Source organism: Phaseolus vulgaris, chromosome 7 (assembly GCF_000499845.2).
Source record: "Phaseolus vulgaris cultivar G19833 chromosome 7, P. vulgaris v2.0, whole genome shotgun sequence".
Lineage (NCBI taxonomy): Eukaryota > Viridiplantae > Streptophyta > Magnoliopsida > Fabales > Fabaceae > Phaseolus > Phaseolus vulgaris.
Genome location: NC_023753.2, coordinates 1164208 through 1189583, shown reverse-complemented (window position 1 = coordinate 1189583; position 25376 = coordinate 1164208). Strand labels below are relative to the sequence as shown.

The 25376-nt window shown below is 34.0% G+C and overlaps 4 protein-coding genes across 8 annotated transcripts; 2 read left to right on the top strand and 2 right to left on the bottom strand.

The window, feature by feature from the left end:
- Positions 1-4012: 4012 nt before the first annotated feature.
- LOC137829893 (uncharacterized) lies at positions 4013-11321 on the top strand. Its single transcript, XM_068636914.1, has 14 exons — positions 4013-4638; positions 5552-5663; positions 6756-6868; positions 7262-7384; positions 7485-7684; positions 7789-7864; positions 8271-8357; positions 8489-8569; positions 9255-9287; positions 9369-9422; positions 9519-9560; positions 10011-10089; positions 10173-10243; positions 10765-11321. Exons 1-14 carry the CDS (start codon positions 4474-4476, stop codon positions 10858-10860), a joined length of 1332 nt encoding a protein of 443 aa, XP_068493015.1. The 5' UTR covers positions 4013-4473; the 3' UTR covers positions 10861-11321.
- Positions 11322-11931: 610 nt separating this feature from the next.
- LOC137829894 (uncharacterized) lies at positions 11932-14341 on the bottom strand. Its single transcript, XM_068636915.1, has 4 exons — positions 14093-14341; positions 13927-14012; positions 13263-13517; positions 11932-12290 (listed from the first exon to the last, which is right to left on the bottom strand). The coding sequence occupies exons 1-4, from the start codon at positions 14226-14228 to the stop codon at positions 12123-12125; spliced, it is 645 nt and encodes a 214-aa protein (XP_068493016.1). The 5' UTR covers positions 14229-14341; the 3' UTR covers positions 11932-12122.
- A 1666-nt stretch (positions 14342-16007) lies between these two features.
- On the bottom strand, positions 16008-22068 carry LOC137828018 (uncharacterized). Of its 5 annotated transcripts, none has more exons than XM_068634417.1 (6): positions 21913-22068; positions 21715-21831; positions 21180-21431; positions 20686-20829; positions 19870-20610; positions 16008-16742 (listed from the first exon to the last, which is right to left on the bottom strand). In XM_068634417.1, exons 2-6 carry the CDS (start codon positions 21823-21825, stop codon positions 16431-16433), a joined length of 1560 nt encoding a protein of 519 aa, XP_068490518.1. In that variant the 5' UTR covers positions 21826-21831; positions 21913-22068; the 3' UTR covers positions 16008-16430. The 5 variants fall into 5 exon arrangements, with proteins under 5 accessions (XP_068490518.1, XP_068490517.1, XP_068490516.1 ...); XM_068634416.1 differs by having other exon boundaries at positions 16008-16414; positions 21999-22063; XM_068634415.1 differs by having other exon boundaries at positions 16008-16414; positions 21913-22049.
- Positions 22069-23742: 1674 nt separating this feature from the next.
- On the top strand, positions 23743-25330 carry LOC137829890 (pentatricopeptide repeat-containing protein At2g17033). Its single transcript, XM_068636912.1, has 2 exons — positions 23743-24117; positions 24188-25330. Exons 1-2 carry the CDS (start codon positions 23842-23844, stop codon positions 25283-25285), a joined length of 1374 nt encoding a protein of 457 aa, XP_068493013.1. The 5' UTR covers positions 23743-23841; the 3' UTR covers positions 25286-25330.
- Positions 25331-25376: the final 46 nt, after the last annotated feature.

Below are 25376 nucleotides of genomic sequence, written 5' to 3'. Positions count from 1 at the left end.
CTAATTTAGTTACTATTGCAACTATTTTTTTTTCTTCTAAAAATTAGTTTTTATTTCATGATTTTCTTATAGTGATCATATGGGTTTTGGTCTAGTCCTCCATATTTTTGTATTTCTTTTTTCTTTTTTAATAATAATTGTTTTTATACGATGACAAATGGTTGTTGTTACGAGATGCCAACATGACTGAGATGTCAAGTTGCATAATAATGTCTAACATAAATAACTTATATTTAAAAAACATCAGTTTATCAAGTGTACATTGAAAAAAATATCAATTTATCACTGTCATTTAGTAAATATAATTTTAAAATTATTTTATTTTAACAAAAAAATGTCCTTTTCTAGTTATAATCTGTTGTGGGCTTGTGATATATATGAGTGAATAAAATTAGAATGAAAAGAAGGAATAATATTATGATATGATAGTGTTGTGTGTGATGGTAGATGGCTCCATAGAACTCGGACTCTTGCGGGGCATTTATGAGCTTAAGACCTTTTTTCTCTTACAACAATTTCAATTGAAATTGTAAAAATAAAAATTTGGTTTTCAATCAATTTTTAGAATGCTAAAAGTTTGTAATGTAGTTTGAGGCTTTAATGAGAGAGAGACAAGTGACTCAAAGAAGAAGACGAACTCAACTCACATGTTTCATTCTCAACATAATCCTTTAGATACCAAATACACAAGATAAGATCACTCCTAATTTTTTCTTCACAAAACCAAGAACTCAATATTATCTCTACAATACTTTTCATTTTGTTTTCTTAAACATTTTCATTGAATATATAAATATATAAATATATATATATATATATATAATTTTATTTTGTTCTTTGTTAGAAAGTGGACTTTAAGTCTAAGTCAACCCCACAAAACCGGTTCATAGGGTTGAGGTTTGCACTCACTTATATACAATGAAAGGCTCTAATCTCCAACACCCCCCCTCACGCCGTAGCGGGTGGCACGATAGGCCCAACACAAACACTCGTTAGGATAGACTCGAAATGGCTCTGATACCATATTACAAAGTGGACTTTAAGCCTAACTCAACCCCATAAAACCGGCTCATAGGATTGAGGTTTGCACCCACTTATATACAATGAAAAGCTCTAATCTCTAGTCGATGTGGGATCTCCAACATTCTTACATAGAGATGGTAGGAGTTGTTTTTTTAATATATTCGATTCTTGGTTTCAGTATTTGGTATAAGTTAGGAATTGATATCTACAAAATATACTCCAACTAAGTTACCTTATGTGATGATTGAGTATGATAAATGCTAATAAAGGTTTATCTTACATTGGTTAACTTATTTATAAGAATAAGTTGGACCCTTGTGCTCGTAGACTTTAGATTAATGTAGCATACGATTTCCTCTTAATTTGATTTTAGGGCGTATTTGTAGTTATAATTACCTAGACCGAGAACAATAAAGGATATATATCTTAATTAGACAAAAATGTAATTTTAGTAAAATATTTTTTTAATTAAAACTGATGTTATTTCACGTTAGAATATATTTTTAACTTTTCAAATAACTTAGTTTTTAAATTAGTATCTAATTAACTACTAAGATTTTCACTACCAATTTAGAAACTATTTATTAATAATAGAAACTAATTTAGAAATCAATAATTTTTTTAGTATCTAAAATAACATATAATTTGTTCATTATACTAATTAATTATTATTTTTTTCTATATTTGATTTTCTTATAGTTGTACTTATAATTATACTCTGATTTTCAAATCTTTTTAGATTTTTTCAAATTTTTGATATTTTTGAATTTTCAGTCTTTTCAACAAAGATTCTTAAATCTTTCTAAATTCTTAAATCTTTCTATTATTTTAAGAAGTATCGAGGGTGAGTACACGAATAGTTCTGAACTTTAATATATTCTTAATATTTTTTTTGACTATCGAATTTGTGCTACAAATTTTCAAAATTGATGTCACATCTTGTTGCAATGTATGGTTTCTTTTGACATTGGTTTTATATTACTCTACATAAATTACATTTATTCCTCTTCCCACTCCAATTTCACTCATCAATAAATATTCTTAGTTTCTTGTAATGGATTTTTTTTAATAAAAACCCATCATTAAAATATAAGAACTTTAAACAAACACCATCGAATTCTAAGGTGTCAAAAACAGCATCCAACACTTTATTTTCTTTTGTTTTTTTATCCAACAAATTTATTTTCCATTTCTTATCCTCATATCTTTTTTTTTTCTTCTTCTTATGTGAGTTGAGTTTGTCGTGTTGTGTGGGCCATTTTTCATTGGGGCCCACACCACAATTGAACCCTAATTCCTGACAAAAATGTTATTCTCTTCTCAACTATTTCCCATTCAACCCCTTCACCCCAAAAACAAAAGTATATGCTTCTTTGTTAAAGTGCCAAAAACCTACTAAGAAACAAGACATTTCAGATCCAACAAAAAAAAAATAACTTTAATTTAATTGTTACCTTATGGTATGCAAAGATTGAACATGTATAGTGAAAGCAAAGATGGGTAATTAAAAGAATTGAAAAAGAAAAAGAAAAAGAAAAAAAAACTAAAGTTTGGTGATATTTCTCTTTTTGTTTACACTCTTATGGTTTCCTTTCTCTTTTGAGGAAGAAAGGGACCCCATTGTTTTGAATATATTTAAGTTGAGTTGCAGATAATTCAGTGTTAGAGTTTCTAAATTGAGTTTTATGTTGATATTGAAGTAAATGATGAGAGTGTTCCTTGTGCATATGTAGGCATTTCTTGTAGAACATCATTGATTCATTTCACACTCTTCTTATGTTAAGCTTTTACGCATTCTTCTCATGTGATAATGTGATAATATGATATATTATTGCTTCCTCTCTAATGCGTGCACATGTTGCTGATAGGGACTTCAATTCATAAATCAAATATCACAACTCTAACTGGGCTAATACTAAATTATCCATTCAAAATTTCAGAGGAAATAAAGTAATAAATTGTAAAGTAAAACACTGGAAAACAAAATATTCAAATTGTATCATGTACATTGAATAAAAGTCCAATGTCCCGACCGACATACGATCATACTCTAAGAAGATTAATAAGACTAATTAATAATTAAATATTAAATAATACATTCTTAATTACTATTCATATTTTTAATATGATCTAATAACAAATTATTCATGATAATCATATAAATAGGTCTAGATTAGTAAAATTAGGTACGTCATCCTTCAATATAAAATAAACTGAGTCTGAATATCGAAGTCTCACTTTTTAAGTGTTAATGTGCCTTTTGTTGGGTATGAAGTCAAGACCAATTGGGTTGGGCTGACAAGACATCATGTACACAGTTGAAGCGCAGGTGAACATTGGGTTGGGCTATGAAGTCAGACCAATTGGTTTGGGCTAAGTACACACCATGTTGTAGTGAGTGGGCTTAATCATTGTGTCCCTTTATTATCTCTATTTATCTCCATTTAAAGAAATCATTGTACTTGTAATTCATATGTAACAGGATATAATGAAAACCTAATAGTTGTCCGTGTGGATGTAGGTTGCAGTTGGCGACTGAACCACATTAAGTCATGTGTTAGTTGAGCTTCCGCGTGCGTTTTTTCCATCACCTTTTACAGGTATCATCTAAGTTCAGAATTCACAAAAACGATAAGTAAAGAGATAAGAGGAGTTTGTTCAAAGAAGAAAGATTAGACCGCAAAGTAGAAGTTCAATAGTTCTATTAGTTTCAACCAGTTGGATAACACAAATATCTAAAGTTATTAATTTCAACACTCAACAACTTTTCATATCTGACATTTTTTAGTTAATTTCTTGCCGAGCCGAAAGTGCAAATGTCACATGTTGGGTCTGTAAATTAAGTGAACAAACAGTTACAGCTCCAATTTTTGTGATGGCTAAATGGAGGATAGAGAGTAAAAAAATGGGAATGAAGGAACAGCAGAAAACTGAAGAAAAGAAGAAAAAAGAGTTGCTTATGGTAAAGTAGAAAGAGATGTGATGGCATAGTTGAAAACGAGGTGGAAACGTGACGTTTACACGAAGGTCTCATTTTGCCCCCACACTGCATATTATTTGCCTTTACACAAATGCCAATTCAATACGGAAAATACGATAAATCATGAAGTTTCGTTATAATGAATACCCTCACAAACACTTTTCACAAACACTTTCAAAAAACTTGGAAGCTACGTCTCTTAACCCTTTTGCTTTGCTTCCTTGCTCTGCATTCTGTTAATATCTCAAAACTCTATTTGGAATCTTCTTTCTCTCTCAAACACCCTTTTCTCTTTCTTCCTCTCACACTCTCTCCCACTCCACTAGCCCACTATTTTCACAAGACACAACTCACCCAACCAACCAACAAACTATATAACAACAACATATACTTGTGTCATTCTTGAGTACAACTAAAGTTCAATTCTTGGGGTTTCTGTTTTCCATTTTGGAAAGAGTTTTTTTTCTGGGATGGAGGGGTTAGCTGGTTTGAGCCATCTTTTTGTGACAATATTTCTAACAGGGTTTGGTGCTGTCATAGCTATTCCATCCATCACAGATGTTACCATGGCTGCACTTTGCCCTGGTCAAGATCAATGCTCCCTTGCCATTTACCTCTCTGGCATCCAACAAGCAGTGAGTATAACTAGCATAGATACGAACACGAACACTAATACTACATATGCTCTTCCATTTCATTCACTTCTACTCCTCTTCAAACACTTCCACACACAAATAGTTACAAAAACTCTCACACACTACTTTCTTCAAAATTATACATTTTTTCCATTTACAAATTGGTTTTGGTTTACATGTCTAGAAATGTCTTCTTCTGAAAGATGAAATGGACTTTTCTGTATGTTTATGATTTTCTGAACTGCGGTGTTCGGTCGAACACACACGTGGGGGTCTGCTAAGCTAAGTTTTGGGGACAGCAACACTTCTTATGTTGAAGGATAGAATGTTCTTCTTTATTTGTTCACACTATTTTAATTACACCGTTATATAAAAGTATTAATAGTTTAATGGTTTTGGACTAAATGTTTTGGTTGTACTAGGTTTTTAACGAGGTTAAACTTGAAAGTCACTTCATGCTGTAAAAACATAATTGCATTTCATATGTACTTGTGTTCTGTTTTGTTACACAAACATGCTTTTCTTTACATGTGCAAGTTACTTTCCCTTTTGGCGTGATGTGTTTATAGTTTCAATTTTCATACACCAGAGAACAAAACCAGTAGCATAATATTTTACACTTATGAGAAGTAATATGCAGTAAGAAAACTTTGTAGGTGTATAATTTTACAGTGGTAACTAATATACACTGAAAATACTACAGTGAGTGTGAAAAAAGTACAATTCTTCTCAGTTTGCACAATTCCAAATACCCATAAATATCAACTCTTACTTTTTGTTTCCCTTTTAATTGTTGCATTGATTTTTGTTTTGTGGGGTAGAATTTGGTGACATGTGCACAAAAAAGGTAATTGGGTCCATAAATAATGAAAAGAAAAAGAGGAATAAGAATTGAAATGGATTGATGTTGCAGATGGCTGGAGTGGGATCAGTGGTGATGACACCACTGATAGGAAACTTGTCAGACAGATATGGCAGAAAAGCCTTGATCACTCTTCCTCTCACTCTCTCAGTCATTCCTTCTGGTTTGTATACTTTACTCTGCTCTATTCTCCTTTCAATGTTTACCAATATTTTAATTCTGTGTTCAATATTTTCTGAAATAAATAATTTTGATTAATATTCTCACAGTCAGAGTCAGAGTAAAACTATAATTTTCTTATACTTTTAAGCTTGGAGAATCTCTAAAAAAGTGCTTTTGAAAAGAAAAAACTGGTAAGACTGTGGTATTGATGAATTGATAGAGTTGCTTCCTTAGAGGGAAACCTAATGATTGACTATAACTATTAACCAACCAACAATAACTTGATAAGTCCTTATCCTCATTCCTGTACAATTTCACATTTCATTTAGACTCACATCTTAAATAAAATTATATGTCATCATAAAAAAAATATTATTAAAAAATATAAAAAAAATTATGCAATTAACTATTATGTCGGATCAGTGATGTGCAATCTTCTCAAAACAACACAAAATGACTTTATCCTACAAATTTATAGTATCATTTATGGTTTATTAACTATGTAAAAATTAGAAAAAAAATATATTTAAACTTATATTTCATTTTTAGCCATTAAGTTTTAGGATAATAATAGTTAGAAAATTTGACTTGATTTTCTACTGTTTAAAAAGTATCTGGAAGAATATGGGAATCTATTCAGACTTCCATTCTGACATCTCGTGGTGTACTATGTCGTTTTATATATGATTGCGTACTTCACTTCACAGAGAGAGATTGTTTTGGACAAGGAATGAACCCACATAACTCATTCATTTTTTACTTTTATAATAAAGTAATGATTATTTCCCTTTTATGCAGAAGTTCATTTATTACTACTGTTGAATCCTTATTATTGATTCCACATAATTGAAAAATACCCTTATTTTATAATAAATATTTTCTTAATAATAATAATATATTTCTGACCTTGGTTGGTGACTGTGATAAAGTAGGTTGACTTATGTTGAATAATGCTTCAAAAGTTATTAATACTGCAAAATAGAACTCATAAGTTTTCCTTAAGAAAAGATCATTCAGAACAAAGATGTGATAACCACCAAGTTTTAGTTTAACGAATGTAACAATTTTGTGAGTTAATGTGATGTATATGCAGTGATATTGGCATATAGCAGAGAGACCAGATTCTTCTATGCGTACTATGTTGTCAAAACTCTTGCTTCCATGGCAGGCGAAGGGTCCTTCCACTGCCTCGCTTTTGCATATGTGGTACTTCTCATCTCTCCATCTCAAACTAAAATTAACCTATTCACCTCATGTTTAGGAAGAGTTAGAGAAGAGAGTTTCCAAAAAAGAAGCTCAACTTATTATACTTTCTTATTTCATTGTAAGTGTCTCTTGAAGATCCTAGATCGATTAGAAATTAAAGCATTTCATAGTATATAAATGGATGCAAACCTCACCTTATAAGTTATCGACTAGAGATTAGAGTATTAAATAGTATATAAGTGAATGCAAACCTTACCTTATAAACCAGTTTATGAGAAGAGTTAGATTTAAAGTCCACCTCTTAATATGGTATTAAAGTCATTTCGAATCTATCCGATGATTAGGCATGACAGACAAATTGTAACATGGGGCATTTTGATGTTGTGAGTATAGGCAGACAAGGTTCCAGATGGGAAACGAACATCTGCATTTGGGATACTTGCTGGTGTTGGATCAGCATCATTCGTGGTTGGAACATTAGCAGCTCGATTCCTATCCACTGCCTTAACATTTCAGGTTCCATTTTCCTCTGTTATGGTTCCTACATTCACCATTGTAATAAACACATACCCTTGTTCTTGTTTTCCAACATTTACAATCTGGTTTAATTATTCAGGTTGCTGCTGTCACATCAATGATTGCATTGATGTACATGAGAATTTTCCTTAAGGATAGTGTACCTGGTGGTGGCGTGAGGCAGCCATTGTTGAAAGAGGTGGAGGGGAAATGTTCTGAGGATGATTCCTCACAAAGGGCAACAGGAGCATTTAAGAAACTTCCCTCTCTGGGGGATTTGATTTGCTTGGTCAAGTGTAGGTAAGCAAATTGGTATATTGGTTGGACAAAATCTCTTTCTCACCACCTTCCTACTACCCACATATTTCAAATTAGATGGAGTTGTTGATCTAAATTTTCTGCAGTCCCACGTTCTCTCAAGCAGCAGTGGTTTCGTTCTTCAATAGTCTTGTGGACGGTGGCTTGATGGCTGTATTGCTGGTAAAATACTGTTTTCTATACTGCACATAGTCGAAATGGTGATATTCTTGTATTTTGGGTTAGTCGACACCTTTTGTTGGGAGACTCGTTTAGATTTGAGTATAAGGTTTTATCTTACTTTGTATAAGGTTTGGATAATCCTGAAGTGATTCATATTTATTTATTATTTCTTACTGATAAAAAAAAAAATTGTGAAATGTTGAGATATTAAGATTTTAGTTGAGATTATGGATAGAACCAAACATAGATGCAGTTATTCAAGTGTTTGTTAGAATCAAAGTCTTGTAAGGTTTGGATTAAAGGAGTTGAAGGGAAACTTTAGTTATGATTGGAGAATTACACCTCAGTTTTACTGAGAACAAAATTATTGTACAAAGTAATTGATTAAACTTGTTACTGCATGCAGTATTATTTAAAGGCACGTTTTCAGTTCAACAAGAACCAGTTTGCAGATTTGTTTATGATTACTGGGGTTGGAGCTACTCTTGCACAAGTACGCCTTGAGTCATACTCTCTGTTATTTTAACATGTTCTTTGAACAACTCAATATTTTCAGTTACCCAAAATTCCATTGAAAAAGTGACTTGCTCTAATGGCCATGTGGTTGGTTTTGTGTACTTGCAGCTATTTCTGATGCCCATTTTAGTGCCGGTTATAGGAGAGGAGAGGCTGCTCTCCACAGGGCTCTTGATTGGCTGCATAAATGTAAGTTTAAGCTCACTTTTCTCAAGATTTCTAACTGATTTTTTTCAGAAATTTTCAACGTAATATGAACACAGAATAAAATTGTAGAAAGTATGACGAAATTTCACAAATCTGGAAAGAGGAAAGTCTTGAAATGGCACCGAATTTCTGAAAAAAATTTCCAATTTTTTTTTGCTGAAATCCCATGTAAGAATCTCAACAAAATTTGGAACAAAACGTGACAAATTTTAGGTCAAATAGATAAGTATTCAGTTAGAAAAAAAATAAACAGTTTCATACATAGACCAACCTTTCTTTTAGTCCTGCAGTGATGAATAAAAAAATTATTGCAAGTTTTTTTGCTCAAATCTCAGTCACATCTCAATACACACAATAAGTAATGTCTGGTAAAAATTTCATATCAAAACACCCAAAGAATAAGGCGTAATAAGTTCCAGATCGATAACAAACAAAACTGAAAAACTTGTTTTTTTCCAAAAACAAAACAACCTAACTTTTCTTCCCTATATTTTTGTTTTGTTTTTTGACATCCCTTCTTAACTGGATGCAAACAATATATAAAAGTACTTCTATCAATTTTTCGGAATTTTTCAACAATATATATATATATATATATACCCTAAAGTGTAACAAATGTGCACACTAAGGCTAACAGTGGCACTTCTCAATGTATTGTGCTATGCAGGTCTTTGTCTACAGCATAGCATGGGCAACATGGGTAATTTTCTTGTAACATTTTGTTGTTCTCTTATCACTCTTAGAAGCCAACAAGCCTTTAAAACTGTTGAAAACGATGCAGGTTCCTTATGCTCTAGCAGGTTGCTCTATATTCACAGTTTTTGTGCGGCCAAGTGTAAGTTTCTAACGTATCTGTTAAGCCCTCAACCAACATGTTTTTGTTTTATTTCTATGAAATACTCTCTGATCTCTCACAACGTTGCTGGTACAGTTATGCAGCATTGCATCGAAGCAAGTTGGACCTACTGAACAGGTATCCCTGACTGAAAAAAAGAACTTGGGTTTCCTGCATTTTCTTAAGAATGTTATCAGAAAGTTCAGTTTCTATGATTGCAAACTCATACAATAATTCTGTTTCTTTCTCTTATTCTGATTAGTGTCTTGACCTTTTTGTTTATATGAGGTTGGTTACTTGATGTATTACATTGCTGGTTAGCACAATAGTAGGTGTATGAGTTTAGTCAGATATGTTTATTAGTTGTCTGAAGAAGGTTTTCGGCCTGTTTTGGAAAAGACTAAGGATTATTTTTCTGTATAAGGGTTGTACTACCCCGGTTCATGTTTATTTATTTTTTCTTGTTGATAAAAAAAAATCAATTTGCAACAATGAGTAACAACTTTGTTAAACTTCACAATTATATGCATTGCACAGAATTGTTCTCTTCCTTTCTCTTTTAGTCTAACTGATCAGTCTCTGATGTAGGGAATGGTTCAAGGATGTCTTTCAGGAATTAGTTCCTTCGCCAACATCATTGCTCCGTTAGTTTTCAGTCCACTCACAGGTATAATTATAATTAGAAGTAAAATCTTAAGGCCACATGTGAGAAAAAAAATACTGATAAGCTTCTTCATCCTTTGTATGCAGCCTTATTTCTGTCAGAAGATGCTCCGTTTTATTATCCTGGCTTCAGTCTAATGTGCCTTGGGCTAGCTATGGTAAGATGATCTTTCAACCTCAAAGATCCGTAATTGAATGAGTTTAGGATTTAGGGTTTAACGTGATAGAATAACATGCAAATTGAATCCTATTGATATTAGATATAGAATAGTATGATCATGGATATTATATGCTTCCAAAGCTCTCATCTCTACTAATGAAATCTGGTAGAAGCTTGAACACTAATTGATAACTTCCAACACCCTGAAAATAGGAGTTGTAGAAGTCACCATGGCCTAACATACCAAAATGGATCTATTTAAGGGGAGGGCTGATTTGGAGTTTCATTCTGCCATGATTAAACCTATCCAAATGAACCATGTTCAGAATGTGCTGAACTGACATTGTTGGTGCAGACAACTATATTAGCATTGTGTACATTCATTAACACTTTATGGTTTTATGATCATTGGCTTTTGCTTCATCTGCTGAGTGCTTCAACTTTTCATCATCATTTGTTAACTGGTTTCTGCCAACGTTCCTTGGTCATGTACTGAACACATCACACATTGTATTTCAGATGACAGCATTTTTTCAGAGTCTAATGATCCGAGCTGCTCCTCCTATTGCGGGTGGCAAAATCAGCAATAACCGCTGCACGGATACTTTGGTCTGAGGTGGAGACTACTATGCTCTCGATCGAGCAATAAGCATTATTATCCCTTACTGCTTCATTTTGCCTCGAGAAAATTGTTGTCCATAGCTACTCATCAGACCATAGATTAGAAAGATGGCAGAAGGAATTGGACATATAAAACAGTAAATAGCAAAATGCAAAAAAGATGTTGGTTCTGAAAAATATTAATCCGATGAACCAAGAGAAGAACCACAGATTTCTTGGAATTATTAAGAGGAAATGTGGCATATATTTATGAACAGTAGGGTCTCATCATTTACTGCTTAGTCATTCTATCTTTGCAATGTTGACCATTGTATGCAAACATCCTTAAGCCTTAGCACTATTTAGCTTACATTTCTTTCTAGCTAGTATATATTTTTTCCAAAGTTTCCACCGGGTAGTAGTAGTCAGGAACTTTGTAATTTTTATCCTGTGAATGAAGCATTTGAGTTTATGCAGCTTTTTTCTCTCTTGTTCTGTATTTTTTCTTTTCAGCATTTTTGTTTAAGGGTATTTAAATGCAACAATGATTATGTTGTAGTCTGTCATAGTAACAATGCTAATTATGCAAGTTGGTTTGTGTTGTTTTTTGTATTTAAAAGTGAGGAAGATATTTGTATATGGGTTGGGACAGTGTCATCCTTTTTAATTCATTTACTTCTTTGCTGATAAAAAAAAACTAAGCATTTGAATTAGAGCCAAGTAATGCAACGATTGACTTTAATTATTAAGTTTGAGTGCATGAATCTGAAACGATAATGGTTGTACAGAAAAGAGATTAACCAATGAAAAACTCAGTCTAATAAAGCAAGAGTGCCATAGGTTGGCCCTGCAGGTATGGATATATGCCTCTACAGCAGCAAACATTCACAAATGTGTAATCATATTGTTACTACTACCATCATCACCTCTATAAAATCTCATAAAGGAAATAAAAACTATGGTGGAGGATAAACAATAATGGCATGGCTGAACTGTCAGAGACACCCTAGCAAGCAATGGCCGAAAATCAAAGGGAAAAAAAACATCCTAACGATTTCACAGAAGGTAGAGAAACAAAGGAAAAACTTATGTAATGTCTTGTACATTATCAAATTGATAATCATACAAATGAGTTCACAGCTATACATAAACATGTTACAGTACGAGTCTCGTACAAATTTTACTATAAAGCGTGAAAGCCTAGAGAATATACAAGACATCCAAACTGAACTTGGATAGGATCAAGCAGAAAGTATATGCTACATATGACAATTCAATTATGAAATGGGAAATGTGTCTTCGTCATCGTTATCATCCATGTACCTAAACTTAAGATCATCCCATCCTTCTCCTTTATACTTAAAACTTGAATTCAGGTAGCAATTTGTCTCCTGAAACAAGTTCAAGTGATCCACCAGCTTATGATACGCATTGCATCCACAGCACTGGCAACAATGACAAATGGTCAAGATCAATCTTGCTTTCAGGTTTTAGAGTTAGATAATTATGCAACAGTATGTTATAAAAATCATATACACATATGTTAATTGATGAAATAAATCTATGTATCAAAATATATATAAAGTTATAACATTATCAACCTTTTAGTATTAAACTAACAAGTCTCTTTCCCCCAGAATAAATAAAAACCAGTTTTTCAAAAAGCAGACTGCACCAATTAGTCTGACTGGTTCTACCATGAAGAAGACATCAACCAGTTTGACCTCAATAGGGAATTACAAAGGAAACAACCAAAAAGATTTAGCCTTCCATGCGGAGAGGCAGAACAAAAGAATTACAAAGAAGAAAAGAAACTAAGAAAACCAGTTTGATCAAGCCACGTAAAGCATTAATTTAAAACCAGCTTTAGAACCATTGAACCAGACAAATGAGCCAGTTCAATGTTCTAAAATTGAAAAATGATTGAAGTGTTGTGCAAGTACCTACTTATCTTTAGGTGATGTATGGCATGCCCCAGCTAACGGCATGACAAACATGTCAATAAATGGTTTTATTTTTATACATATGATGAGAAGCATTCATTTCATTTACAGACACATAACAGTTCAACCAAAAGTTTTTTTTATAGACCTTTGAATCAATTCGGTTTTGCAAAATGCTATTAGTTTATGATTTGGCTCCAACTTCAGTTCAAGAAAATCACTGAGACATGTGATGATGATAAGTGAGCAAATGGAAAAGAACAAATGGAAATGGAAACATCAAGGTGGTCACCGCACCAGAGTTTCAACCCCTATCATCCGTGTTTCTACTCCCCAACACCGCCCGCAAGGATGGTGTTGAGGGAGAAGCCACGCGAATGAGCCGATGCCTTTCCTCCAATGCTCACGTGTGTCGAAGCGAGACACACACACACGATGAATCAAGCGTTAAGGTTAACAAAAGCAGAATGTTACCTGCACAAAGACAGTGCCATCAGTGTAAGCATGGGGATTAATAGCCCGTGTAGTTCTCTGGCCACAGATGGTACAAGTAAAAGCCACCAGCATCCTTCTCCTAGGGGATTTTGTGAAGAGAGACCATGGGAAAGTGGAAATGTTCCCCGATTCATTATCCCTACCAACTGCAGGAACAGAGGGACCTTCCATCCCAGAACCTGTGGTCCATCCTCTACCCACCGCAGCACTCAGCACCAGTCCCATCGCAGCATCCTGACCCCACAAATTATTATCAGAATTTAACAACTTTCGTCACCAAAAAAACACAAATTTTTATCCTTTATTGCATCTGATGCAAGCACAACACCTGACCCTTTCAGGTACCGATGCAAATTCAGATTTTGGGAAAGGAACAACAAGGTTAAAAATTTCCATGACAACAATTTTATTTTTATTCATTGCAACTATTTCACACCGACCCTTTGAAATTTCACCTATGTTAGGCACAGAAATGCATTGAGGAAATGAATAACCCAGTTAAATTTTTTTTCTTTTTGCCCAAAAGGGATAGCAGTTTTTTTTCTCATCCATTAAAATTAATGCAATTGACCCATTAAAATTCAGGAAAAGTTTTGCACAGAAATTGATTAAAGTTGAAATTTTGGGAAAGGAAAAAACGTACTTTGGACAGAGGGGAAAGGGAGAGGCAGCGATCACTGATAATCGGAAAGGTGTTGTTCTCTGTGTCTGAATCGCGAGCATCATCACCTGAAACAAAACACAAAATTGAAGAAAAATCACGCAGAAAAAACAAAAGGGTAAGCGAAATAATAGAATAGAATACGCACGCTTGGAGGGTAAACGAAATTGGAGAGTCTTGGGAGGAGAAAGCAAGGTTCTTGTTGAAGGGAAAATCGAAAAGGGAGAAGAAGAAGATGAAAGAGCTGCAGAAGAAGATGTGGCCAACGTTTCCATCATCATCATGGATCAAATTGTGTTGTCTTCTCAGACAGAACAATCTAAAACTAAACAAAACCAAGAATCCAATTCCTTCTCTCAGCTTTTTATTTTATTTCTAAATACCACAAAATATGTTCACACCACAAAATAATATTACTATATATAAAATATCACAGGGTGGAGTCACACTTCATTTTAGTCAATTAAATTTTACTTTTATTACTTTTCATACCAGCTTAAAATTCTTAATATAGTTTAATTAATAGAATTTTTTTTTTAAATTATATAATTAATTAAACATAAAATACTAATTTAGTTTATTGAAAGAATCTCCAGAATAGGAATAAAAATGTAATCTAGTTATATGGAAAAATATTGAATTTTGTATACTATAAATGAACAGATTTTTATATTTTTAATTAATAATCACTATAAATATAATTTTTAAATAATTTGTGTAAAAAAATATCTTATCTAACAATATGAAAAATATTAACATGGTCTATGACCTCCAAGTAAATCACAACGAGTGATAAATAGGAAATTTGTTTTTTTAATCAAATTTATAAATAATATTAGATAGATATATAAGAGTACATTAATTATCCTCCAATCACATTCAATATTTTTATTATTACCTGATAAGTAATATACTGGTTTGAATTATATATAAATATAAAAATTATTATTTATTAGTGTATAATTATTTTATTATCTTTTCACATTATATATTTGAGACTTGAATATGTAATCTTACAAGAATTATGAATTTGATGTGTGTTTTAAGAGATACATTTAATATTTTCATTAAAGTCCTTATAAACTTTCATCAAAACCATAAATTACCACATGTTAATTTATTCTTCCGATTATAAAACACTTCAAATAGTAAAATGAATAATCTTAGTCTTTAATAAAAACATTCGACAGCAAATATGATAAATATACAAACATGAGAGATTGTAAATATATTAAAATAAATAGTGATTAATTTTTTGTTTTATATAATAATCTTCTTAACGAATGTCTCTATTTGGGGTTTCCTCAAGAATCAATTTGCAATTACATAAAAGCTTTAAAAGGTAATTTATTGGTACCCTGGTAGGTATATGAATTTATTGGATTACATGGAATATTTTTCATAAAATTTTAGACGAGTTAAAAAACAATAATTATTTCTAAAATGTTCCAATGAACCTTTATAAAATTTTCATAAAACTTTCCCATGTAATGTAATTTTAAGAGAATAAAAATTGTAAGATTTTAAATTGAGTCTAGATGTTTACAAATTATGCTAACTAGAGTCTATGTTTGATTTATTTAGGATTGGAAATATGTAAACGTTGAATTATTATATTTATCCTATAAAAGTATTGATATTTAACAAAAGATTAAATTATTCAATCAAATTTTTTTTATTCGTGAAGTCGAACATTCCTCTTAAATGATGTGGCCGTGTCAGACACACGTATCATATACGGACACTCGTAAGACACATTATGCACATAAATATTTATTGTCAATATATATAATTTATAATATATAGATTTGTATTTCCGTGTCCTACATTTTATAAATTATACGTATATCTATGTTTATGTCATATCAATGTCCGTGTGTCATTATGAGTTAGATAGCTTCTTACAAAATTATTTTGTAATCTTATTAAGTCGTGTTATACAATTCAGCATGCTATGCAACTCATCATTCCCATCATCTGCAAATAACTAGATAAACGGAATAAAAATACAAGTCACAAATCACAAATAAATAAAATCTATGAGCAGAACAAGCAGAAAGAACTCATTAAAAAAATGGCAAAAAAATAAATTTTGAGGGCAATTGTACGTAGAATATTGTTTAGACAGTCGCAATATTCCAGTGAAGAGTTACTGTTAATCCTATGTTATTTACAATTTGCTAAAATGGCCAAGTTTTGACCTATATGTAGCTCTAAACTAACAGAACAAGTCATGGTGACTGGTTGTATCACCATCATCATCATCATCATCATCATTATCATCATCATCATCATTAGAACTGTCACTATTAGCATTGAATGTGAGTAACAACTGTAGAAGGTCTTGATCTGTAGTTGAGTTTTCTCCATTGTTTTCTGTCCTAAGCCTTCGTCTTGGAAGTGACAACAGTTGCAACATCAGGTCTTCAGGAGATGCAATCCGGTACATCCAGCCCCTAGCCCTTGGTTTCTGTAGTACACAAAATTCAATTTGCATTACAACCACCACCAAAATTATCATCGTTGTCATTGTCATCTTTATTATCATCATCATCATCTTTATTATCATCATCAACATTATTGTTCTCATCATCATCATAATCATCTATATAATCACTATAATCGTCTTCATCACAATCATCACCATTATCATCCTCCTTTTCGTCGTCGTCATCTTCATCATCGTCACTCTCAAACATCTCAACATCATACTCATCATCAAACAAAATATCCTCATCTTCGTCATAGCCACCACCACCAATTGTAAACCAATTAACACGATCAAACACGTGAACCTTCTTCAAAGAAGTACCAGCAGAGAAATTAGTTCCTCTGCTGCTTAAACAGTAGATGCAACAAAAATATTATGCTTTCTCTGATTTTCAAATAATAACAGACCAGTACCAGTGTTAATCACATAATCCTAGGACTTTCCTAGACAAGCATATGAAATTTTAGCTTTTATTAGAAGTTACTTTAGGATAGATAGTTTATTTCTCAACCGATGACTAATTTCCACCAAAAAACCTAATTGACCACCACATTTATTGACGAGGCTCGAACCTAGAATCTTCCTCAAGGAGATGAGTCTAATTCAACTTGGACCAATGACTTTTCTAAACAAGCATACAAAAAATTATATTTTATTACAAGCTCTTTAATCCATGTAAATATTTTAAGAACATGAATCTTTAAATGTATACCATGTTCTTTCATAAAATCACTAACGAATAAATTATTTAACATGTTTTGAATACACAACACGCACCCAGTTGAGCAATGGGCATCCACCCAAAACTCCCTTATGGCAGCGTGTTCAAGCCTCTAACTTACACCAGTTTTACCCATTTTCCTGACAAATCATACAGCCTTAAAACGATGTAGCAGCATATAAGCTTGCCAAATCATCCAAATATGAAATGACCCAACCATGTAATCCAGTACCGATTCATGGGTTTCCTGCATTACTGTTCACGCTGGTTCTCAACAAAATTTACTAGTTCATATTGGAAAGTTATGTGTCATGTTGTCGCAGTTATGTTTATTGAGTAACCCTAGAATGCTTATAAATTATATCACTTATGTGATAAACTGCAAGGCAGATATGTGTGTATTTCCTAAATAGGATGTTTGACAGATTTCTGATTCATGGTCTGTTATTTTAATTTTTTTCAAGTTTTTTTACCGAAGGAGACTCTTTGACAGGGATTAAGCCTGTGATATTGTTCTGGACTACAAATTCAGGAATAATTCCACAATTCTTTCAATAAAATCTGCCACTTTGTGTGTTCAAACTCTAGAGTCTAACATGGTCTACTTTCCATGTAGTGTACTTCTGTGTTGTTATTTATGGGCTTTTACTGGTCTTTGCATGAAAGCTAGACTCTGTCTTTTGGGTATTTGGGGCATGCTGTTTTTGACCCAAAAAGGAAAATCAAGGAAACTTGAAATGTTGCCACAACTTAAACGAAACCAGGTTTGTTAGTTGTCAGCACGTTAGTTAGTAGAAGGGTTAGTCAGACAAAGGGGATTTGAGAGGAAAATAAATAGGAGTAGGATGCAAGCAAAGAGGCATTCTATCCTGTACCACTTCATAATTGAGCTTTACTCTTTGAGAAAGGATGTGAAGGGGAAACCCTTGAAGGGGAATTATCTCTCATTTTATGTTCTTTTGGAAGCAAGAAATATCGTCTTACTTTGGTTTCTTCTACTTTTTAATTTGGATTCCCAAAAACTTAGTCCAACGTGCCAGATGGATTCAATTGGATTAACTAAACCCCAAATCAACATTTTAGGGAGAAGCATTGGACAATTCCACAAAATTCTTGACAGAAAGGCCCGATGAGCTATCAAGGCTAAAGAGAAAGTTTAATCTATTGATGAAAATACAAGAAACAAAACCAGAAGCAAGCAGAGATCATGATGGACTTTAGCATTAATCCCAAAAAAAAGTGTAACTAATAATCACATTAAAGGGAATCAAACAGATTGAAAAGATGCTGCAGCTGTTCATGAAGAAAGAAGGCATGAGTTTTGAGTTCGAAAAGAGACCCATGCAAGCAGGGACTTTTCGATATTCAAGGAGTAACCCGAGAATAATCCTAGCTCAGAACAGGGACCCCAATGTTCATAATGGATTCCGTTGAAAAGAGCAGAATAATTTTGTGCAGAGAATAATCATATAAGATAGAATTTTACTGAAATGATGATATGCTGATTTCATTGGCCAATTGACTGCAATAAATGCTCAAGATGGTTACAATTTCCAAACAACATAAAGCAATTTCTAACAAACTTTAGACACCTCAGCTTGGGCATGCCCAATGCACGTGAACTCAATTTTCTAATCACCATCTATTACATAAAACTAGGAATAAAATAAAAAAGCATAAACCAAGTATTATTAAGGGTCACAGTTATGCGGTAACACAAGCAGTATTGACTTTGCAGCCATGCTACAAAGTCACGGCAACACAGTGATCCTGTGGAAGCCTAAGGTTTCTACCAATGGGAGAATTGAATACACCATTGTTGAGGACAAGAAAGTTGAGGAGAGGGTGTCAAAAATAGACTAAAAAATCATTGAAACTAGGAAGGTGGAAGAGAATGAGGATTTGCTGAAGGAAATGGAGGAACAGAAGGTGATTTCGTATGTCATCAGAGAATCTCATTCTCCAGTAGTAAATGTCGTAGATAGGGACTTGTAAGACATCATCTCTCAAGGGCAGTGTTAGGGACTTCAATGTTTTGATAGAGACTTCAAGATATTATTCTTAAGTTTCACTTGGAGCAATTTGGAATGCTCTGTAAAGTATGCAAGTGTTTGGTTCTTTTTCAACAAGGTAAGTTTCTCAAGTACTTGGGAGTTTACAAGAAATGTCAACTTAAATTAATGCATATTCCGATTGGTTCAAACCAGTCAAAGTATGCAATTTTTCTGTGATTCAAGCAATTTAAAAATCCGCATCGCTGTATTTTAGAATCACAACTACTCTAAAAATCGAATTGTTATTCATACAATTGTGACAACCATGATCAAAACAATAAAGTCTGATATAACTCACAAAGGATCCTTCATTAATAGTGATGGGTGGATGAGAATCTAGAATTTTCAAAGTTATGCCTAGGGTAACAGTACAACATCAGTTTGGCTCTTGAACCAACTGAGATTGAGGGACAGCCAGGGGGCAGAAAAGCTTTGGATAATATCTTCACATTATGTACTTGGTTTCTTCTTAAGATAATATATTATAGTACATTATAAAATATTTTATATATATGATGTTTTAATAGAAACTTCCAGTCAGAGATTTATACACAAAACTAACGTCTCCTGCACATCAAGGGCATCATCCACATATAATAATATCATCCTGTCCTAAGTTCTGAGTTGCAATAATTTACTTCTTAAGACAAAATTCATACCTGCTCAATAATTTTGGGCAGAGTAGCTTTCTCAAGGGCCTTTGGAGTCCATATTTTGATGTCATGCTCAATACCACTGCTTGCAAGAACCATTGAATGAGGATGAGACTCAATGCAATTCACAACATGCTTATCTGCTTCCATGACACGAATAAGCTGACCACCTTTCTTTTTCCATACGAAAATCCGACCACAGTCTGACCCACTCACCACATACTCACACTTGGGTCCAAAAAAGTTGACACCCTTAACTGTCTCACAATTCCTGTGTCCCTTAAAAACTTGCGGGATGATTTTTTCATCACCATCCACGTTGGATGGAGACAGCGCAGATCCAAGTTCACCTGCATCAGAGTTCATAGATTTAGGGGACCCAAAATCAGGGTTGGGTCCCAAACCCATATCTTGGGTGAAAAGGTAAATAAACTCATCATTGTATGACACAAGCAGCTCTCTTTGTTCAGAAAAGGCCAAGCCTGTTATTCCAACCCGGTCGTCACCAATCAAGTGAGGAGGACAAAAGAAGTCGGTTGGTTGACCAAAATCAGTAGATCCATCCCATTTATACTTGCGAATATCATAAAGTCTAGTATATTCATCAGACCCAGCAACGGCAAAGAGATTTGGGTTCCTTGGATCAATTGCAATAGCATTAAGATGGATGACCGGCATATAGTTCCGTCTATCCTTGATTGGCTGGCATGTAAAAAGTTCTGTTGCGACCCCAATTCTGAGATCAAACTGTCAAAACACATAGTGAGATTACTAAAGAATAAACAATAAAGAGTTAAAAGTGGGAAAGAATCAATCACTCACATGCTGTACTAATCCATCTTCACCACAGGTATAAAATATATGAGGGCTGCCAGGTTCGATAGCCAATTTATGAGCCCTTCCTTGATGCTTGGCCAGAAACTTAGTGTCCACTCCTCCATTTTCAAGAATTTGAGCATGTCTAACCTATAATTGAGAGTTCGCAAGGAAAACACCCTTATCTTAGTAAAACAATCTAAGAAGATTCCTGCACATTCATAACGTACTACAACAGTAAAATCAGTACTGTAGAAGCAGTTACCAGTACCACCAGAAACCATATTACATTTTTTTCATCCCCAAGATAAAATATGTGCACAAGATAGAACCAGTAACCGATACCATATTTTCTCAATTATGACATTGTTAGTAATACACAAAAAATTGGAATAGACATGATCACCCCACGGATATGAAAGGAAAATCTGCAAGGTATGCTCACACACAAAAACTAATCCTTATCACAAAGGGGAGGAACAGACAGAAAGGAGAGATACCTGTCCATCAGCAGCACAGGTGACAATGCTTCGATCCTCAGAGTGAGGCATGATCTTGGCCTGGAAAACATTGTTACTGTGACCAGAATGGAAGGAGTGTTTGATAGAGCCAGTTTGCCAGTCCCACAGAATAACCCTCCAATCGTCAGAACCGGACACCAGAACGTCCCCATCAGTGTTGAAGCTAACAGTGTTGACACAACCCCTGTGCTTTTGCAGTTTCCTGAGCACATCAAGTCGAAGGACAAGATCCTATAAAACACAGAACAGCATATTAATTAACAATCAGGGTAGAGCTTTGAGCTTCTGGATAGAGGCACATTCAGATTCACATGCCAACAGAGAAGCCAAAAATTATTGTCGTCTATAAACGCAAAAACACATTACAAAACGGGAACAACAAAAGGACCACATTCTCATCTTCAATATAAAATATTCCATGGAAGCAAACAGATATTTGAAGAAGTAACTAGAACAGATGAATAATTGAAAAAGAATGGAAATTGAGGGTTAGGAGAAGAGAGGGTGTTGGAACCTCAGAGGCGCCAAAGCGAAGAGCGAAATTTCTGGGTGGTAGATGGCCGAGTTCTCGATGGCAGAGATCAGGAAGGGCCTTGTAAACGGCGGTTATAGGCCTCTTGTTCATCCTATCCTGTGGAATAAGAAAAGGAATTGGGTTCAGAAAACAGAGAATGATGAATGATGAATGATGAATGAAGATTATGGAACATACCTTGAAGAGGAAGAAGAATGCAAGATATAGAGAAATAGATAGATAGGTTTGGATGCAAAACAAAGGAGTTATGGGAAGAGACACACTGCTATATGTGTGTGAGAGACTGGGATGGGCTTCCTTTGGTTTGCTCTCTATGATATGATCATCTTTCAAGTTCCGTGTACATCAAAATTGAATCGATGTATATTAACAAAGTGTTTAATTTAAAAAATATAATAAAAAACATTAATTTTCAAAAAATTTAAATTTATTATATAAAGTTTTATTATCATTTAAAAATAAGTATTTTTAAATTAATTACTAAATATATTTTTCTATTAAAAAAACTAAAATATATTTATACATGATATATATTATATATCATTTATAATTATATAATATATTGATGGTTATATTTATTAGTGTCTGTCTATGCTAAAAAAAAATAATTACCATCATCATAACCATGATGGATAGATGTTGACATAGATAATCATCAACTATATTTATATCTAAAAATTTATTATCAATTTATATAATTTATAATTATATAATATATATATATTTATGTTTATTTATTTTAAATTTTAAAAATTTTACATATTTTTAGTATGGTGATCACCATCATGATCATGATGGATGGGGATGGATGTTGATATAGATAATCGTGGAATGCTCACGTAAAATTACTTTACACTGTTAACCTGACACATCACTGTCATAACATTGTTTTCTTTATAAATAAATAAAATCAATTTGAAATTTAGTTTTAATTTATAACTGAAATTGTTTTTGAAATTTTCAAAAACACAAGACTCATATCATAATCATAATTAGTTAAATGATTCGACATTTCAACTGACACGTGTTAGTTATTTGCATTCACGCCCGCTATTGGGCCACGCGAAATTCGGGCTGAGAAATTTAGATTTTACTTTTGCTTTTGAGCTGCTACTTTATATTGGTATATATTAAAGTTTTCTTTTAAATATATTTTTATATTAGAAAATAGTTTTCCCAAACCAAAAGTTAGAGCATTTTTTCTAGAATTAAATATATATATATATATACTAAATTTGTTTACCTTTTATGGAATGCAAAGAATTTGTCTAAATGAGGTCATCATAAAAACAATTGTCATCTCCTCATGCTAAAGATATATAGATTTTTAATCATTTTTAAATAGTTAACAGTATAAAAAACGTATTAGTTAGGTCTTTTATACTTAAATATTACTTATTATGAGATCCTAGTGATAAGATAAAAAAAAACTTTTACTATTTTTTTATTTTATTATTATAAATATTTTTTAATCTATATTATTATATAAAAATAAGTAAATTATATGGTATTTTTTTAATAAATAAAAAATAGTTTATTTATTTATTAAAGAAAAAATAATTGAATAACTTTTTTATTTTAAGATTATTTTCAAATGGGATTGAAATCAAGAAAACGATTAATTATATTTCTTCTCGGTCGATCTACCTTCCCTCCCTTCTACTTGAACTCCTCTCGTTTCTTTATTTCTCATCTCCGTGAATTTCGGTGTTATTTACAAAATGCATTCCGATACTCAAGTAAGACTTTGGTATTCAACACTCAACAGTTAATAATGTACCTGATTTTTAAAATTTGTGCCTATTTATATGATTATTTATCGTAGACCATTTATTATTTGGTCGAATTAAGAATTTGGATCTTCATTAAAAATGTATTACATGACATTTTATCATTGATTAATATCATTAATCCTTTATTTGTGTGTAATAGTTTTGAACGGTCGGGTATCAGACCTCCGTACGGACCCACCGGTTAAAAAATAATTAAATTACTTTTTTAATATTACTTAGAAATGGTTATGGAGTGAATTGTAAATAAACTAATAATTTTTTTTGTATTGTTTGAATCCAAGAGACTGAAGTGAAGTTGGTACCGGGGAAGACGATGAATGGCTTACAGTGTCCTCAGCAAGGGCTGCTATGGAGATGGAAACAACACGGTGCCGCAGTTACCCCAGTTACAAGGATTACAATGGAAACTTCCACGCTAACCAAACAAGGCCAACGCTTTCTGACAAAGCTAACAACCTCCGCCGCCGCCGCCGACAACCTTATCCGAAGATTCGTCCAAGGTTCTCCCAAATCCGTGGTTCTCACCACTCTCTCACACCTCCTCTCACCCTCCACCTCCCATCCACATCTCTCTTCCATCGCTCTCCCTGTAAGTACAATTCTCTCTCCCAATCCTTTTCCTCTTTCTTTCTCTTTCGGCATTGCTAAAAACATGGCAGCTTTACGGAAGAGCCACCCAAGCGCCGTGGTTCACCTGGAACTCCACCACCGTGGCCGAGCTCGCCGCGCTCCTCCACGAACTGGGCCACCGGGCCCAGTCCGAAGCCCTAATTTCCGAGGCCATTTCCAAGCTACAGTCTCGCCACCGAGACCTCGTCGTTTTCTACGGGAGACTCGCGCAGGCACACTCCAAACGAAAATCCGAAACCGGCTTCGACGCGGCCCACGGTTACCTCGACGACGTCCTCCGCACGTCGGAATCGGCGCACGTGAAACGCAGGGCGTACGAGTTCATGGTGAGCGGGCTGTGTTGCATGGACAGGCCCGGCGAGGCGGAGGAATTGGTTATTGGGGCTGAGGACGGGCTTGGGCTTAAACCCTCGGGCTTTGAATTGAAGTCGATTGTGCACGGGTACGGAAGGTTGGGGTTGTTTGGGGATATGCGGAGAGTGGTGGAAGAGATGGAGAAGAGAGGGTTTGTGCTTGACACGGTTTGCTGCAACATGGTTGTTTCGGCTTACGGCGTTCACGGGGAGCATGCGGAGATGGTGCGGTGGCTCCGGAGGATGAGGGATTTGGGGGTGCCGTTTTCTGTGAGGACTTACAACTCCGTTTCGAATTGTTGCCCTAGGGTTTTGAGAATGGTGGGAGGGATGAGCGAATTGGCGTTGTCGATTGAGGAATTGGAGGAGGGTTTGGAGGGAGGGGAGGGAATGGTGGTGAGGGAGCTGCTGGGGTGTGGTGGGATTTTGGAGGAGGTGATGGTGTGGGAGACGGCGGAGGTGAAGGTGGATTTGCATGGGTTTCACCTGGGTGGGGCTTATTTGGTTGTTCTGGTTTGGTTGGAGGAGATGTGGAGGAGGTTGAATGGGTTGAGTTGTGGGGTTCCGGCGGAGGTTACGGTGGTTTGTGGGTTGGGAAATCACAGCAGGGTTTTCGGGGAATCGAAGGTGAGAGTGTTGGTGCAGAAGATGATGGTGAAGATGGGAAGTCCTTTGAAGGTTGATAGGAAGAACAATGGGTGCTTTGTTGCTAAAGGAAAAGCTGTTCAAAATTGGTTGTGTCAGATGAAGAAGGCACAATCTGCTTCAATGTGAAGTGTATGTAGGAGATTATTTTAAGTAACAACTTTCTACACTTAATATTTGGACTGTACTTTTTTTTATTACAAACAACTATGAAGTTTAA

What these genes read in the sequence shown, in the direction of transcription:
- LOC137829893 (XM_068636914.1), top strand. Translation starts at nt 4,474, where the DNA reads ATGGAGGGGTTAGCTGGTTTGAGCCATCTTTTTGTGACAATATTTCTA. An exon ending in GCTTGATGGCTGTATTGCTG is followed by an intron (nt 7,865 to 8,270) that starts GTAAAATACTGT and finishes TACTGCATGCAG; the next exon opens with TATTATTTAAAGGCACGTTT. An exon ending in TTGGAGCTACTCTTGCACAA is followed by an intron (nt 8,358 to 8,488) that starts GTACGCCTTGAG and finishes GTGTACTTGCAG; the next exon opens with CTATTTCTGATGCCCATTTT.
- LOC137829890 (XM_068636912.1), top strand. Translation starts at nt 23,842, where the DNA reads ATGAATGGCTTACAGTGTCCTCAGCAAGGGCTGCTATGGAGATGGAAA. An exon ending in TCTCTTCCATCGCTCTCCCT is followed by an intron (nt 24,118 to 24,187) that starts GTAAGTACAATT and finishes AAAACATGGCAG; the next exon opens with CTTTACGGAAGAGCCACCCA.
- LOC137829894 (XM_068636915.1), bottom strand. Translation starts at nt 14,228, where the DNA reads ATGATGATGATGGAAACGTTGGCCACATCTTCTTCTGCAGCTCTTTCA. An exon ending in ATTTCGTTTACCCTCCAAGC is followed by an intron (nt 14,013 to 14,092) that starts GTGCGTATTCTA and finishes GTTTTGTTTCAG; the next exon opens with GTGATGATGCTCGCGATTCA. An exon ending in ATGGCACTGTCTTTGTGCAG is followed by an intron (nt 12,291 to 13,262) that starts GTAACATTCTGC and finishes CATTGTTGCCAG; the next exon opens with TGCTGTGGATGCAATGCGTA.
- LOC137828018 (XM_068634417.1), bottom strand. Translation starts at nt 21,825, where the DNA reads ATGAACAAGAGGCCTATAACCGCCGTTTACAAGGCCCTTCCTGATCTC. An exon ending in CCTGTGCTGCTGATGGACAG is followed by an intron (nt 20,830 to 21,179) that starts GTATCTCTCCTT and finishes TCTCAATTATAG; the next exon opens with GTTAGACATGCTCAAATTCT. An exon ending in AAGATGGATTAGTACAGCAT is followed by an intron (nt 20,611 to 20,685) that starts GTGAGTGATTGA and finishes GTGTTTTGACAG; the next exon opens with TTTGATCTCAGAATTGGGGT.